Source organism: Sylvia atricapilla, chromosome Z, assembly GCF_009819655.1.
Source record: "Sylvia atricapilla isolate bSylAtr1 chromosome Z, bSylAtr1.pri, whole genome shotgun sequence".
Classification (NCBI taxonomy): Eukaryota; Metazoa; Chordata; class Aves; order Passeriformes; family Sylviidae; genus Sylvia; species Sylvia atricapilla.
Window position 1 is genome coordinate 51,548,668 of NC_089174.1, and position 17,626 is coordinate 51,566,293.

Below are 17,626 nucleotides of genomic sequence, written 5' to 3' on the forward strand. Positions count from 1 at the left end.
TGAGGCAGGAAGGAAACAATTACAGAAGGAAACCTGTTGCATCTAGGTTACATGGAAAAAGGTAACAATGCAGGGTGCAAAGCACAAGGTTGCGTGAGCACAAACTGAAGAGACAAATTGTGTTAACATCTTTTGACAATGGCTGTTTAAAAATAGGAAAACAAATTATGGAAGCACCATGTGCAGACAAGGCAGAGATACCTCCAGGGAAGTAGGAGTGTATGGAAGAGTACAGGACTTAAATTTATAGGAGATAGAAGGTGGAGACAGATAGGAGTAGAGGAAGCAGGTGGCTTACACTGGTAGCATTTGAAACAGAGGCATGCACATCTAGGAAAAGGAAATCTCTAGAGAAATTAGCAATTCCATTGTGGCTGGAAGTGAATTTTAGAGGAGAGGAGATCCCTATGGCAGGCAAGGTTATGTCTGCAGAAGCCTCAGCTTATGGAAGGGCAATGCATCTCACTGTCGTGGACTTAACTGAGGGTGCTCCTTATTTAATTATCTGTTGGCTGAGTGATGGAAACCAAATGAGAAGCTAGTGAATCTACATGAGAATTCCTTATTAAATTGTAAGGATAAGAGAACAAACATTTAATTTATGGATTGTATTATTTTCTGACTCTCCAGTCTTGAAGCATGTCCATTTTTCCTGTGGGATGCAGTAGGTCTCACCCGACAGTGGTGGTCTTCTGCCGTTTCGAGTATGACCTCTGACAGGGCATGGTACTGGTTTTGGCTCAGCTGCTTCTGTGCAAAATGAAGGTGATAGCAATAGCCAGGCTTGTAAAGTACCATGATATATAGGTGCTATCCCTTCAATTTTGCTTGCCATGCTCTTTATGGCTTAAATTGCCTCTTAAATTCTTAAAAAAAGTTTGAACGTGACATATCATTAAAGTTTTCAAGGAGTAGTTTGGAGAGAAACAATTAAGTATTATTTTTATGTAAAATGATTTCATGTCCTGTGCAGTTTCTATTCAGTAGACATCAAGGAGCTAGATTCAAATTATTTCATGTCAGTAAAGGGTAAAGACCCACTACCTGGTCCACAGCAGAAATATCTCAGTGCAGGACCAGAGTGGACACACAGAGGGAGAAAAATGCAGAGACCTGACAACACTGTGTAGTGGAGCACCTTTGTCTGCTTGCAGTGGACTGTTTCAGGAAAACCACTTTAGCCCCATGCTAATACTGACACAAATCACATTTCAGGAAAAAACCCAACACGACACTTCACATTAGCTGTATCAGAAGAAATGTGAAAACTCATGTAGGATCTCCATATTAAGCATCTGATAAAGGACAGTAAACACATACTCTTGAGATTGAGGAAAACAGAAAGAATGAGATTGGTAGCTAAATATCATATGTAACAGTAAGATTTGATAAGTCCATAGTTACCCAGTGACAACAGATGGAAATGTCTCTTTCAGTCATTTGGGCATTTGTTCTTTGAGCTGTAGCTCTGACTTAACTGAGAGAATTAAAGATCAGATCTCTCTTGCTGTGGGCAGTGTGTAAAGATCCACTAGAATATTCACATTCAGATCTGCTTTCCAATTTGGGAGCTAAAAAATCAGAGTGTTTTGAAATTTTTTTATATAAATTAATATCTGTTAAGCCATTATTGTATCCATGGAAATATGATTGCTAGTAGTATATTAAGTCTTATAAATTTTTAGCCATTAGAGCAGCATGAGTTTTCCTGAGGTAGGAGTAGTAATGGTATTTCCTTATCCAATCTGTGACTATGTAAGGAGTGTATTGATCATTAATCTCTTGAATCTTTTAGAGAAGATAAATGGTTAAATCCTTGTCCTCATCTGAATAACAACAAATTTTCCTTAACACTTTGCATAGATTTGTAGACAAAAAATTCAGAATACTCAACATAATGTATAATTTCTTCATCTTTTTACAGAGGGAAACCAAAGGTCAGTTTCTTATAGATCACATCTGCAACTACTACAGCTTGCTGGAAAAAGACTATTTTGGAATTCGATATGTTGATCCTGAGAAGCAGAGGGTATGTAAATAATCTCTGACTAAATTTGATTTTAAGTAAAGTTAATTGATTTTTTTTAAAATGAGCATACAACTTCTAATGCAAAGTCATGTATCTCTGAGTATTTGTACTTGGGCTATAATCTGTAGAGGTTCCTAAAGTGGTGTTATTAAATTCTTTTTCCCCTCACTTCATGCATTATTATTGCTATTATATATTCTGATTTGTGTAGTTCTGGGCACTTAAACTAGAAAAGAATCTACAGGCACGACTCAGAGTCAGGACAGTGCAGCTCCATGCTCTGACAGTGCACTGGAATTTGGGATTTTTAGTTTTCTGTTAGTGTACGATTTTGGGATATGTAAGAAGAAATCCTATTATGTTTATCAAGTTAAAGCAGTCGTTCTGTTTCACTCATCACAGGCTGCATGGATTTAAAATCTGTAATACAGAAAACAGATATGATTTGTCAAGCTTTGTCGGTTCTTCAGGTTGGTCCTCCCTATAAGCATCTTTGCATTTCTGCACTAAAATTCTCAGGCCTGTGCTCTAGGCATTTTTGTGTGCAGTAATTACATCTAATTGTAATTACAGTAATTACAGTAATTTACATACTTCCTAGGTATTAGGTGTTTCTGCAGGTTGTATTTTATAGGTGATTTGCTACTGCTACCCGCTGCATGGCTTCAGATGACTTTTACTGTGTAAGAGTAGGAACAAATGATGAACACACAAAGCAGAAGTCCTCACTGAAATTCAGAACTGCTTCTTCACCATGCTGTCCTGCTGGTCTCAATATTAAGACTTAGATGTGTGACTTTAAGTATCTTGGGCACATAAAATGCCGTTTAACCTCGGGAAACAATTACCAGTTTGAAGCTGCTGTGATTGAAGAGGGGAAAAAAAATTTGATTGGATATCTTGCTAAACCTTAATTAGTGCTGTCAAAACTCACTGCAATTGGGGTATCACCATCAGCTCAACCCTGTACAATTAAAAAAGCTTTGCAAAGCTTGGCCAAATAATTTCCATTGCATCCCTCTTTTAAAGTAAAAATAGTTAGCAGTTAGTCTGACCTGTTCTGTTCTTAATTCTTCGCAATCAAAAAAATTATAGAGATACCTGTTTGGAATTGATAGGAAAATTAGGTGGAGCACTGGATTAGGTTTCAATTAAGTAAGACTTAATAAACACTTACTTTTGTTGGATATTTCACTGACAGTCACTCAAAAAAGCTACAGAAAGCTAAGTAAAACCCTTGTTTTTGTCACAATACTTTAAATTAGTGATGCTTCAGAAAAAACTCCAAAACCCCAAACCCATTGTGATACCCATTATATCATACCAAATGCAGTTCCCATGTTTCAAAGACTTGTCAGCTATACTGTTAGCTAAATTCCTTGCACTGTCTTATCCATCTTGGCTCTGCAGTTGTTGTTTTACATCTCATAGTATAGCTAATTTAGTGCTAAGTTTATGGAAGATTGTGCAGAAGCTAGAATTTTCTATTGCTTAGCAGCAAAGAAAATTTGAAAAAAAAAAAAAAAAAAGAAGTTCTCACCTAAAAAATCTTGTGTTTTCACTTCACTTTGTATCCCAGAACTGGAGAATGTTGTTACCACCACCTGTGTATGGTGGCTCATATCAACTGGTCCACTCTTCAGATGAATTTTGTTAAACATAGTTGCCAAACTTACAGATTCCACAAGTGCATTTCTAAGTGCTAATTTCCAATTGCTGTCATTGTTTTCAAGCATATTGATAACTTTTATAATTGGGTATTGTTTCTTTATTTTAAATTAGAAAATATGACTATGGATAAATATGAATTAGGATGTGATTTATAAGGGACTCTTCTTTGTATGGACTTAAATGCTTTGTCAGTGAGTGGAAAGCAACGTATATTCTTCTCTTATGTTACAATTCATGTATTAAGTATCTTACATTGTCATGAACATCTTCTTGGAAGTCCAAGAATTCCTTACTTCTGCACCTCAGCAATGAAGTGAATATGTAATTACCCAGACATGACCACACAGCTCCAGGCTTTGCCTCATGGTTACTGCAAAAAGTTGGTTACTGGCCAAAACTAGGATAACGCAGTAAAAAACTAAGGAAATTATGGTTTTGAATTTATGAGGTATGTGACAGTTTTCCTCACTGTTTTTTATTTTAGCAGTTGTGAGTTTAGATGCCTGGAATTCATCTAACAAAAAACCATCAGTATTTGTGTAGGTATGCTGTCAAAGAGATACGCCATAGCAAGTTTAAGATACGGTGGGGTCACAAGAGAAATGTCATATGATTGTAGCCACTGTACAGATAAGAGTACTTATAGTTCTGTAAATGAAATTTTCAGAGCTTAGTGGAGTAATTTGGTAGACAAAATTTCCAAGATTCAATGGAATTTTTACAGGTCCCACCAAGGAGAAAGGAAGACACATTTTCTGCATTACATTATTAGGGCTTGGTGAGATATGTCACAAAACACACACAGTAGCCCAATAAATATTAGTAGGTGGATTTTAGCAATAGCTCCCTTCTAAATCTAAACCTTGTGATTTGACCAAGTGCAGTTACTTTGAAGGAAAGGAAAAGTTCATGCTATACCAGTTAATAATGTGTATGACAATGTACTTCAGTGCCCCAGAGACAAATAAAGTGCTGTGGGAAAATGAATGAAATGTGTATTGACTAGTCTGGTTTTAGTGCATGATGTGGCTATGGTAAAAGACAACACTTTGTTTGCCTCTTAGGACTGTATTTGTGAGATGGTATTAATATCATTAGACTCTAATGAAACCTCAGCTGCTCTGATCTAGATATCTAGTATTCAAGGAAGATCAGCTTAACTGAAGAAGAACAGAGGAAAGTAGGAGTATTAGAAACATAAAGAGAGTGGAGAACTTGTTTATTGAGATGAAGGGCACACCCTTGTAGTGTTGGAGAAGGAAATACAGGGGATCTAGTCCCTGATAAGTAACAGCTGTGTTAATCATCCACACTATCCTGATGAGTCACAGTTACATCCAATAAAGGTAAGTGTGATAAAAGGGAGTGGGTTAGCTGGGGAAGGGATCATCATGGATGTTTGTGAACAGGAAGACATCACATCATGGATGTTTGTGAACAGGAAGACAATGAGAATTGTGAAGAAGAGGGATTCTGAGGTGTGAGACTCCCTGCTGTGAGGTCAGTCTGAGTCTGCAGTTAGAGCCTGTTGTTGGAACCTGCAGCCATAGTCTAGCTGGATAAAAGCCTGCAGTCAGAGTCTGTAAACTAATGCCTGCTGTCATAGTTTAGCAGGATATAACCAGCAGTCAGAGGCTGCAAGGGAAACCCACAGCAGGAGCTTGCTGCAGCCAGAACCAGCGAACACTTGGAGTCAGAATGGCCAAGGTGTAAGGAGGAATAAACCAGGACCCTTTTCATGCTGTGATAAACAAGAAGTCTGTGCCTTGGCTCATTTCTACCCTCTAACAGGAGGGCTGCTACAACATTCTAGAACAGGAAGATAGACTATTCAGGCATCAGAGTGTAAAATAGAAAGAAAAGGTTTAGCAAGGGAGGTGGTTCTTGAAGGAAATGAGAGCTGCACTGCCTGAGACAGTCCTAATGGAGACAGCGGGGAAAAATATTTTATCAGGTTGGTAAATAATTCTAGGAGAATTCTGTATAATTTTATGGAAGAAGTTTATATCAAATATTGTCAAAGATAGAGACTAGGCATCATCTTCTGACAGTTCTTTCAAACAACATGTAATAGGAGCTTAAACAAGAAAGCAGAACTTTTTTTTATGAGAGTTATTATTGATGCACAAAATGGATGTTGCTTTGCTGAATGTCTTGGAAATGTTCAATGCCTCTGTTGTAACATTTTATATGTTGTAGAATTTTATATTTGAGTGCATAGCCTCTATGTTAGCACAGAAAGGGCTATATCAATGGTTCCAAAAGAAACTGCCAAAATCATGCATTTAATTCTGGGTTTTGGTGAATTATTCTTGATTAATTTTTTTTAATAGTTAAACTATATGAAATAATAGTGTTATATAGTGTACACACACACAAAAATATATTTATGAAATATTTTGCAGATTTACTCCTCCTGGCATTTAGTCTAGGGGTGATACTTGCCTCCATTTTATTAAAATCTGATTCTTTTTGTCTAAAGGTTCTATAGTTGCTCAGAAAGCTAATTTGCAGTCCTTTTATTTTGGAATGAGAAACCTCAAGCAGGCAAAACATACTTTTAATTAATCCAAAATGTCTTCTTAATATAGGATATGCTTCTAAAATGTAGCATTTTAACTTAGGAGTATCAAAATGTTTGACTGAGGTTGAGAACTTAAAAAATTACTTGCTTCCATATTTCAGATGCTTAAAATTAAATGTTTCAAGATTTACGTTTAGAAGATTCAAAATCTCTGAGTGTGTAAAAATGTGTAGAAAATGGAGCTAATTGTCTTATGTCAGAAAATATATTTGAAATGTGGGAAAAGAGCTGGTGTTTTTATAGGTTATTTATCAAGTAAGTAATAATATATATTTCCTCATCTTCCTGACTCTACTTTTCTAATAATATTTTCCTCCCATGTAAGCAAACATGTGTGTATGTTTTGGGCATACTTAAACTTTTAAAAATTTTCTATGTTTTTCTATATTCTACACCAGACCAAAAAAAAAAAAAAAAAAAAAACCAACACAAAAAACCAACAAACCAAAAAAACTCTGGAAGACAGTCTTAACAAAAGCTAGCATTGTATCTTCTTTTACATCTTTGAGTCTGTGGGAAAGTAACAGTGACAACATACTTAAATTAAGTATGGTTTCATGAAGATAAGCTGCCACATTGGTGGATGGAACCCTGTTATTTTCCTTACTGAAGGAAGGAAAAAGAGTACTTCCTACTTTTTACACTGAAGGCCAAATCCAGCCCAGGAAATCTTGACAGTAAAGAGAGATGCACTGTGAGAACCCAGAAACCGTCATTTGGAGCTTGCACTTTTTAGCAGTTTCAAATAGGAAGCATGTCTAGGTGTTACGGATTCTCCTACTCAAGGAACTATTCCTGATACCTTTTCATGTACTGGGTACTATATTGAGGCCAATTGTCACACTCTCACGCTTGTGGAAATGCGGAATGGCTAATTCTGTGCCAGATACCCTGGGTTTATTGAGCAGCTTTTTGTGTTTTATGGACTGGTATGAGATGAGAATAGAATGATGCAGTGAGGCTGCTGTTCAATATCTTCTTTAGAGTGGATTTCTTGTTGGAAGAGGCCATTGTTTTTGAGCACAGGGGAAGATTCAACAGAGAGAAGATGTTCGTGTGGTAAAATACAGTCTTTAAGTCCCTTCAGAAGAGCACCTGAGTAATGATTTAAACTTGGAAATACTTATTTCCTTTTATTTTTCATTCCCAGTGGATCAATCTGAGCACATGCTTGTGATTTTGTTTTTGAATGTAGAAGTATGAGTTGGTCGTTAGACAGAAATACCATGGGTTAGGTTGGAAGTGTGATGAAAAGGCTTTGTAGGACCCTGATGCAACTGTCGAGTCTTACATGTCACTATGGAGGTGTCTGAAATTGTAATCACCCTTAATCATTAAGATTCTTTGTCATGTGAGTGTGCTGCAGGGCTGTCTGGGAGCAGCAGAGCAGTGCAGTGGTATACCTCTGTGCTTGTATGTCTGGCAGTATGAAAATAATGCTTTCAAATTATTGAAACTACTCTGAGTACATGCCCTCTATGGTGCTGATCCTGAATGGTACCTTTGAGTACACTGGGTTTTTTTGGCTTTCCCAGAGCACAGAGCCTGATTTGGTGCTTTGATAGAAAGATGACACTATGGATTTGTTGACCTGCCTGCTAATTTCCCCCCGAAGAACTGTGGCAGATACAATCCTCATTTTACTTTCAAGCTTAAATATGGTGAAAATTGGGTGACAATTCTATGCAGATGTAGGGAGGGGTTTTTTTCAGAATTTATTTCGCTAGTAAGGGTGGTGGGCAGATGTAATTGTGTACCGAAGTCACTTACAATTGACCTGGGCAGACTATTTGTCTAATCTTACAATCTAAGTAGTTCTGCATTGTACCACTATTTACTAGGGAAGGAAACTGTAGTATCTGGTCTGTTGGTAATTAATTTCTTTATCATGAAGTAGTGCTTCTATTTTTAATGAGAGCTGTAGACAAAATGTACAGCAGTTCCTCATCAGAGATACTTTTGGAAAGGGTCAACAAATTTTGGGTGCAGCTGATCTCTGCTTTAGCAAGAGCAGCTATTTAATACATGTTTCTAAAAATGTGTACCTAATCCCACATGAGAGTGGGATTCCCCCCTGAGAGGGGGAATTGTTGGAACTGAAAAAGCAGAGGATTCTCACAGCATTGTAATAAGGTTACATAGATAGAGGTTTGAAGCAGAGTTGATTTTTAGGCCTTGAAGTATTTGGAGCATAGAAAGTTGAGCTGCAAAAAATATAAAAGAAGCAACTCTTGTATGCTGTAAGGTATATGTGTAGTGTTTATTGATTAGCTTAAGTAGATGCTTTTAAACTTTTAGCATTAGCCTATTGGCTAAATAACTTTTAAAAGGCCTTGTAACAAAGAGAACTTTGGCTTCCGTTGTCATGGTGTGAGTTTTACCATCTTTAATGTCTCCATCTTCAGTAAGACTGATAATGCAATGAAAAACTTGTGGAATGCTTCTCAGTTGTCCTGTCCCATTATTGGAGATTAGATCCAACAATGAAAGTTGGCAGAAAGACACATCGGATAACTTGCAACCTCAGTTTAATGAAATTGTTTTTGTATAAGGTGCTGTAATACTCTATACAGTTAGGAGGAGAGATCAGTCTGAGAGATCTCCAGTCTCTGTGGAGGGGTAGAACAGAAGTATCCTGAGCAGAACCCTAGAGTGACTGAGCCATAGGCTAATAAAAATCTTAGTCCTTATCCATGCGTATGAACTTCTGCTCCAGGACAGCCTTATCACTAAAGTTATTGCATTTGCATGAACTCTTGATGCAACACTGCTTGCTGTGTGCAGTTCAGGTCATACTGGTTAAAAAAAAAAAATATAGTGGAACTGGAAAAGGAATGAAGAAGGCTGTGGGAATTATATCTAATAGAAATGAATTTCATTCAGAGGTGGATTAGACAAGAATAATACGGCTAGGAAAAGAGCTGAGTAAAAGTGAGAGAGAAAGATATTAAATAATTTAGCTTGGAGAAGGTGATCGGGGAAAAGTTGCCCTGTAGTTCTTAGAACTGAAACACTCCAAAGTAAACTAAGTATAAAGTCTCTGGTATTGAGAAATAGTTTTTAGAAAACCATGGGCAGTAATAAAATTCATTGTAGCTGTCATGAATTTGAAAGAAGTGTTAGAAATGGGCATTTGGACAAATTGGTAAAAGCCTGCAAAGACTTACCAACAAATTTTAATGGAGGCTGGATGGAAAAAGCCCATTGAGCACAATGGGAGCTACTGCTCTTGTTCTTTTTCTAAATGATTGCCTCAGACAGTTTTCAGGGGCTAAGTACCGAGTTAAATGACAGCTTGCTTTTACTGCTAGAGTTGCATTTATGTACTAAACAAAAATGTGGCAGAAATGAATAGTAGAATGCAGAGAATATATACACTAAATTCAGCAGAAATATTAATAATTAAATATCTTGTGTGAAGATTAGTAAACTTGGAAACTATATAATTTTGCAAGATATATTGATAGAAACAAAGATGATTTTCCCATCAGTTGTGAATCTGTTGCCTGTGAGAATGTGATGGCTCATGCATAGATCAATATATGCAGAGTTTATGGCCAGATGTTCAACTGATACAGACTATGGATAAGTTTAGCTGCTCCAACACACAGCAGCAATAATTTGGAAATTTGTTTAATAAATTCCAGTTCAGAATCACAGAAATGGTGATTCTGTTCCAGTGTATGTGACTGCATTTTCTGGACCAGATAAATATTTGGGATAGTGATGTACCTTGTTCCTTCCTCATTAGCATACTGCTAAATAGCATCAGTGTCTGGATTTTGGAAAAAATACTGAAAAGCATCTCTTTTGCTACAAAAGAACAATGTGAATATTCTTGGTACAAAAGTTCTTGGAACCATGAAAAAATGGTATTGGTGTCAGGGAATGAAAAAGGAGACATAATGTTATGCTCTGGGCCCTCTGGCATCTCTTGTGTCTGTGTGGAGTGGGCACCTACTTAATTCCCCTGTCTGAGGTTTGGATATTTTGCTTTGTTTTGGGGTTTGTTGGGGTTTTTTTTGTTTTTTTGGCAAGTGGTAAATCCATACAAGTCACTTCTTTGATGCTAAAGCAAATTTACCTAGATTTTGCTCTTCATTCATGAAAAAGATTTGATATTCATTTTCAAGATTAGTATAGGGTGGAGTTTTAAATAAAATTATTTTTAAATTTTTTTAGCAGTGTTTTATATCTCCATTGTCCTGCTCTTTTCTGTTGATTAAATGAAGTTTTCCAATCCAGCCCTTGCCTGGAATATTTTTGCAAAACTTGCAGGTTCTTCTGATTCTGTTTTACAGTATGCACATTCAAGCACTTGGCTAAGTATTGCTTGCCGAGCAAAATTTAAGTATTTGTGGTATTTGGCCACTTTCAGTTGCTCCATCCTAACTGCTCCTCTTGCAAACATAAGGGCTTAATCAAAAGCCTCTTGGCTTGGAAAAGGTTTTGACTTTGCTTTGAGGGTGGTGAGGCACTGGCACAGGTTACCCAGAGAAGCTGTGGGTGTCCCATCCCTGGCAGTGTTCAAGGCCAGGTTGAATGAAATTCTGAGCAACCTGGTCTTGTGACTGCTATCTCTGTCAATGGCATGGGAGGTGGAAAAAGTAGTCTTTCAAGTCCCTTTCGACCTAGGCCATTCTATGATTCTGTCACAGTTTCCTCTTTCCTTACAGGTTCTTATTTAAAAAATCTTAGCCCTGTGCTGAATCAAGACCAAGCTCAGTCCTCTCAGTGAATGGCTTCATTTGAAACAGGTTGAAGTGCTTTTACTAAAAGCATATCAGTGTTCGTGGAGTTGACTTTCTAGAACAGAGCTTTCACCCTTGCAGGGTGTCCTTGTTCAGCCTGAGATTTTGCTGTGAAAGCTGATCAGCTGCTCAGCATTTGTGGGTAAGCAAGAATACACCTGGCTTCGCTAATGACTACTCAGCACCATTTAAGAGCTGATCAGAGGTGAAGGCTCTGTTTACAAAGTAAAAATTGCACTAGTCTGAAACACAGCATACAGTTGCAATGAAATCTTAGTCAGAAGGCAATGCTCAGCTTATTTTAGTATCCCAGCACCAAAAGCCATGTCCATGATAGCTTGCTTACACGCCACAGGCACTTGAAGCACCAAGAACTTGTTAGCTATTCTGTGACTGACCTTCAAAATTTCCATGTTGATTTCTCTTCTGTTTTCTGTGAGGGCATCTGTCTGATCACTGAGATACCCAGCAGCTATTGAAACCTCTTTTGGCAAAGAGGTTAGAATTAAGTAGTGCTGAACATGAATCTCCTCTCAGGATGTTTGGCAATGTGCTAGCAGGATTAGGAACAAAGTCTTTTGTTCCCCATTAGGCAGCAACCACGTTGCTAACATGCTTTCAATGAAACATGAAGTTCTGCCCCTGCAGGAATGATTTCTGGTGGTCATTAGGTGCTGTCACACATTAGGCCAAGCTGGTTTAAGGGTGTAGGCCATCCTTCAATTAAAGCAGCCTTTGTGGACTACAATGTCAAATACATGAGACAGAAATGAAACTGCTTAAAATTGCTGGAGTTCTTTTCTCTCCCTTATTTGCACACTGTAGTGTTAGTAAAAAAATAAAATTTTGTCTCTAGTTACACTCTTATATCTGACTAGTTTTGTTTGGGTATTTTATTAGTTTTATCAAGTACAATAAAGGGTACAATAACTCCTTACAGTGAAGAATTGAAGACATTTGGGGACTGTTTTTGGAAGGCAGTGTGGCATACATATTAATGACATCTTTCTGCAGCTGAAAATTTAAAATATTTCTAAAGTTTATCTTGACAAGCTCACTCAAAATGTTTTATTTTCCTTTCACCTAAGACTTTTTTTTCTTTTTCAGGAAAATTGTTGAAAAACTATTACATGGAAAAAGTATTTTGGAAAACCAAATACTTTTCAATTTAAAGTTTTTGCAGAAACAGCTTGATTAATTTACAGGAACTTAATCGCCTCCTAACTATAACAGCTAATTAATCTTGGAATAAATATAGCTTGGATACTGTATAGTAGAGATGAGGCACAGGTATTAATTATTAATTGTCAATGCTCTAACACTCCAAGATAAGTACTCAGGGGAAAATCTTAGCTAAAACTCAGACTGAAATATGCAAACAAATATAAGGGTGGCTATTTTCAGAAGTATTAGCAATGACTAGGTGTTTATCTTCCCCTGACAGTCAGAGAGCATTAAGCACCTAATTGCTGTGTCTTTCAAAGTCTCCACAAGTTATAAAGTAAGAGCTCAGTTTTCTGGAAGATTCAGCTGAATTGTGTAAACGTTTGCAGTCTTCTATGAACAGAAGGTCACAACAGAAGTCTGAGCTTGTAGGAACTGTCAGTTCCATGACCTCCATGTGAAAGCCTAGATTGCTTAATTGCACGGTGTCTTTTCAATCTGTTTTTAACCCATTAAAGTCAGGTCTTAGTGAAACATGTTTGATGTTGGATGTGTTGGGTAAATCTGCATTCCAACAAGGGGGTTTGAGGAATTTAATCTGGTTTCTCCTCTTTCATTATTCACTTGCTTTTTGTGAGGGCTTCATATTAGCGGGTTGACTTTTTTTACCAGTTTTGTTATAATAGGTAATTCACTTTAGTGAACAGTTCTAAATGCTGATCTGGTCTGTGCTGATATTCTAGATTGGTATTTCAAAAAGAAATATCAAGAAAACTGTGTTGTGTTTCTGCTAGATGAAAATAGTGAATACTCTCAGTTTCCTGGGAGCAATACAGTGTGGCTCACTGTCCAAGTCCTCCTTTGCTGTCTGAATCTTCATCTAGGACTGGCCTGATCGTGTTGGATTTGGGGTGGGTCTGTGAGGAGGTTAAGGAAAGTGCACTTGTGTATCTGTATGTCTGGCTTCTTATCTGTGAATTCATTCTGGATTATGTAACTATAGCACACTGCAGACTGTATAAGATTTCTTAAATCAGATTGTCTTTACCTTTTCATGAGCAACTCTCAGCCCCCATTATTCAGAGCGAAACATATAAATGATTTATATGTATGATCTAAAAAAAAGAATAAAATTAAGCTTGATATTTCTGGAAAGTCAGTGAAGCCATCATTGCTGATTCAATTCTGTTTCTTTCATCTTTTTCCCCTAGAAAGAGAGATTCTGGGAAAATGCAATAGGTAAAGAAATGTTGGAGGGTTGTTGTTTTGTTGTGTGTGTTGTTTCAAGTTTGAGGTTGTTGGCATTTTGTTTTGTTTGTACCAGGATTCCATTTCAGTCTCTCAGTGATAAGTGAACTTCAAATAAAAATGTGTTGGAGAGTTTATTTTCAGTACTACTGTAAACTACATGTTTGTGATTTTCTGAGCAACCATAGCATATAACCTGCAGATATTTGAAAGTGTTCTTTCCAAGGTATTTGTTTTGTCAAAAGTTCTCTTTCAGAAATCTAATTTGCAGTTATCCTGATTTCATTTGAATTCTTTATATGTCAAAATTTTTGAAGTAGTAATTTTGTCAGCTATTAACAACTCTTACAAAATATCTACCCCTGACCTTTCTCTGTAGTAGTTTTACTAAAGTTTAAGAGGAGAAATGGTAGCCCATGTAGGATATTTTAAGTATTACATATGGTTTAATGAATGCTAGGTTTCCTTTTTGCAGTTGACCAAAGGGTTTTAGAGCTAGAATGAAAGGGTTAAAAAATGAACCCCCTAAGTGCAAGGCCTTCCAGTATTGAGTATGCTTATTAAATTGAATGCTGTGCTTTTTGACCAGCTGCTTCCACAGCACAAATCTCATTTTACTGTGGAGGGTTTTGCTTACATGAAAATACTAATACAAAAGATGCTGGCTGTGGCCAGAAGGGGCATTTGAATATCAGCATGTTCTTTTGTCTGACAAAACATTCTCCTGAGGAGGTCAGCTGGTGCTAGCAGGGCATATGCTAAGGCTCTTAACTAAAATGTGGGCCTAACTTTTGGTTACAGAAACACCTGTGTTTATTTTCTAAGAGAAATAAAAAAAAGAAGAAACTTACCCTACCAAATGCATCTTTTCCTGTAATGTTATTCACCTACTGATAAGCATCCATGCCTCTCTGCTGTAGATTAGCTACCTGTATTATGAATGTTTCCTAGAAAAGTGCAATCTTTTTCCGTTGAGGTCTTTAGTTACTGCTAGAAGAGAACAATAATTTGTGTCCTGTGTGTTTTGACTGTGGATATAGTACTTAGACATTCTTCAGTTTTAAGAAATGTAGAAGACAACACTAAGGACAGTGTTAAAGTTTCTGAATAATCTTCCCTATCTGATAGGATCATTCTTCCAAAAAAATGGCTGAAAGTGTGAGACTAAAGTGTTTGCTGCAATCTGAGACTACAACCTGTCTGCTTTAAATGTGTCTTTGAAATATCTGTCATATTTCTATCTCAACTACATATATTTTACAGGCACTGGTGATATCAAGTGTGCTTATACAGTACATTGCAGTATGGAGGTGCTTTTCTCATTTATGTATGTCTCAGTGAAACAAAATTCCCACTTCTCATTTTTGGTACCATATACATTTGCAAGGCTAACTTTGTCTACTGTGATTCTTATTATCCTCTGCTCTCTGCTTTGTCTTTCCAGCACTGGCTTGAGCCCAACAAGTCCATCTTCAAGCAAATGAAATGTAAGTCTTGAAAGCTTATGTTTTGAAACCGATTTTTAAATAACTGAAGGTTTTCTTGTGCTTCTATCAGTAATTTAGAAAAAGCTTAATTTCTCACTGCAGACAGGTGCTCTACATGAAGGAGTCCTAAAAACTCCATGCCACCCTGATCTTACCATCTCAGTGTTCTGCACATCAAAAACTCTTCATTACTGCTGTTGGCTATCAGAGCTGCCGAGCCAGAGGCCAGCAGACATGGGGTGATAGATCTGGTCAGAAGACCTGTATGTTCCAGCTCTCATTTTCAGTCAGATGCAGTCTGCCACTGGGAGATGGCAATAAAAATGGAGTGTGGCAGTTGCTCCTGGGTCTTTTCTGGTTTCCCTCCTTTCTGCTGTCCCTTCCATCCTGAAAATGCAGAGAATTGGCTTGAGATAATTGTTACTGTCCACAAACTCAAGTACTATGGGCTAAGTGGTGAGCTTTCTGCTACAGGTTGGGGGAACTTAAGATCAGTATTTGAAAAGATGTCTTTAAAAAAGGAGTGTATTATTTTAATTATCTTTCTGAAATGTTCTGTTTGGCCTATGGTTTCCACTACATAGTACAGCTGTGAGGACTTCTTCAGGCAACAGAATTGCTTTGGTACTCAGAAGCTTATATCCAGGAGCAGAAGAGAGTTTATTTAGCAATTCTGGAGAACTGATGTGGCACATTAGAAGTTGTGCCTTAGCCATTACCTATCTACTTGCTTACCTACCTACCTTATGAAATGAAGGAGAATCCTTATATTACTTGTATATAGTCATATGCAGTTTTCTGTTTTAAGCATAACTACAAGGAGCCTTTTGTATGGGAGATAATGTATTTGCTTTAAAATGTGGTGAGGCTTGATAGTCTGTCTAATACACAAAACTAGTTAATGCTGGATGTTGACTGTGCTATATGGATTAATGCAGCCACAGTGCAATATATGCATACATGTGTATATATGCCAACACACATGTATCTGGCATATTCAGTGTGAACTTCTGTATCTAGTGTTTAGCTAGCTGGAGCACTATCCAGTAACAAATTCAAAAATGTCAAATTAGAGCCAAGCTGTGTTCTTCAGGTAATGCTAGTAAAGGAAGAAAAGAAGGAAGAAGAGAATAATTGTAGTAATTGTAAATTATCTTAAGTCTTTTGCTTCCTTCCAGTGTGTTATCAAAAGTTGAACAGTTTCATGAATGTATCCTCTGACCTGCATTTATGACACTACTTTTACCCAACAAAGCATAAGGGCTCATTCCTCTTGTGGATTACTTTGTGTAGCAGCACGTGCAGGGGCCCTGCCAACAGATGTGCTGAGAATGCTTTGATTTATTCAAAGCAACCTTTCCTGTGTGTAGATGTTGCCTAGATGTGATAGATGGTAGTTCATAGATGTAGTGACTTGGTAACCTCATCAGAGGATATCTGTGGTTTCTGTGATAAAATCCTAATCAAAACTCTAAAAACAAATAAATACATAGCATAAAAGCAAAATGAAATGCAGCTAGCATGAGGTTGCTTATCATGGTGAAAATGTCTTAAGAACAACAGCCAAAAAAAATGAGCTGCTACCAAACCAGCCTTAGATTTAGGATACCAGCCTTAGATTTAGGATACAGAAGTTGAATTAACTTTATGATTAGCAACTTACGTTTAAAATTCTAGTGTAAGTTAACTTTCTCTTATGTCACAGAAGGAGGACTTTAGTTGCTACAATAACCCTCTAAGGAAAAAAAAAAATAAAGGTATGTATATATATTTTGTACATGTGTAGAATCCCTGAATATTATGCTCCCATAGGTTTCAAGAATATTTTTGTGCTAATTTGGCATCAAGAACCTTTTGATTTATTTTTCTAAAACAGGCTATGTTAATGTAGAAAACCAAACAATTTCTAAAGGAACAAGGTTAGCTCATAATTGATCTGAAAATACTCAGCTTACTATGAAAAGGTTTAGACTCAGAAGAAAAAATTATTGATACTCATTTGCAAAACATCCCAGTTGCAGGTGGCACAAGTGAGGACTGAAATTAGTGAAATTAGGTGGAAAGTCTGAAAACTGAAGCAATGGAGTGATTGGTTAATAGCACATAGGTTGTGTATACATGACTTCTGGAAGAAAGGATGGTAGTAAGCTCTTCACAGTGTCTGTACTAGATGGATGTTTTCTTTTATTTCTTTGCATTAAGGATTTCAGGAAACAATGCATCATTTTCTCTGATAACACTAATGACTCAAAAAGTTCTAAATTCAGTTGAATGCTTAGATTTACATAGAATTGTGAAGCACTTGCATATGTGCAGAAAATTTTCAAAATTGCTGTTTTCTTGAGCTCAGATACCATTTGTGGGGAGCTTCCTTTCCCTCCAGCACAGCAGGAAGTTTTTCAGTCTGTTTATTAATGCAACTCAATATTAAAAAATATTTGGAGCAGAAAAAATTTGACTAGTAGAAGTATTCTAGTATACACTTTAGTAGGCCCTAGCCTTCATGGGCTTCACTAGTACATGAATCATTCAGGCATTATCTCTCTATATAGTCAAGTTGTACAGAACTCACAATCTGACAACAATACATTTCTGTCTGTGGAATAGAATGTTGCATCTTTGAACCTCTGAAGTTGTCCATAGGATCTTGTGTGATGTGCTACAATTTTCTTTGGCTTTGGAAAAATTGCTT

At 37.0% G+C, this 17,626-nt stretch overlaps 1 protein-coding gene across 1 annotated transcript in view; it reads left to right on the top strand.

Annotated features, from left to right (window-relative positions):
- FRMD3 (FERM domain containing 3) overlaps positions 1-17,626 on the top strand; it is a 104,576-nt gene that overhangs the window by 26,283 nt on the left and 60,667 nt on the right. Inside the window, exons 2-3 of the mRNA XM_066339567.1 lie at positions 1,925-2,029; positions 14,892-14,934. Coding sequence (XP_066195664.1) covers positions 1,925-2,029; positions 14,892-14,934 — 148 coding nt within the window. The remainder of the gene's footprint in view (positions 1-1,924; positions 2,030-14,891; positions 14,935-17,626) is intronic.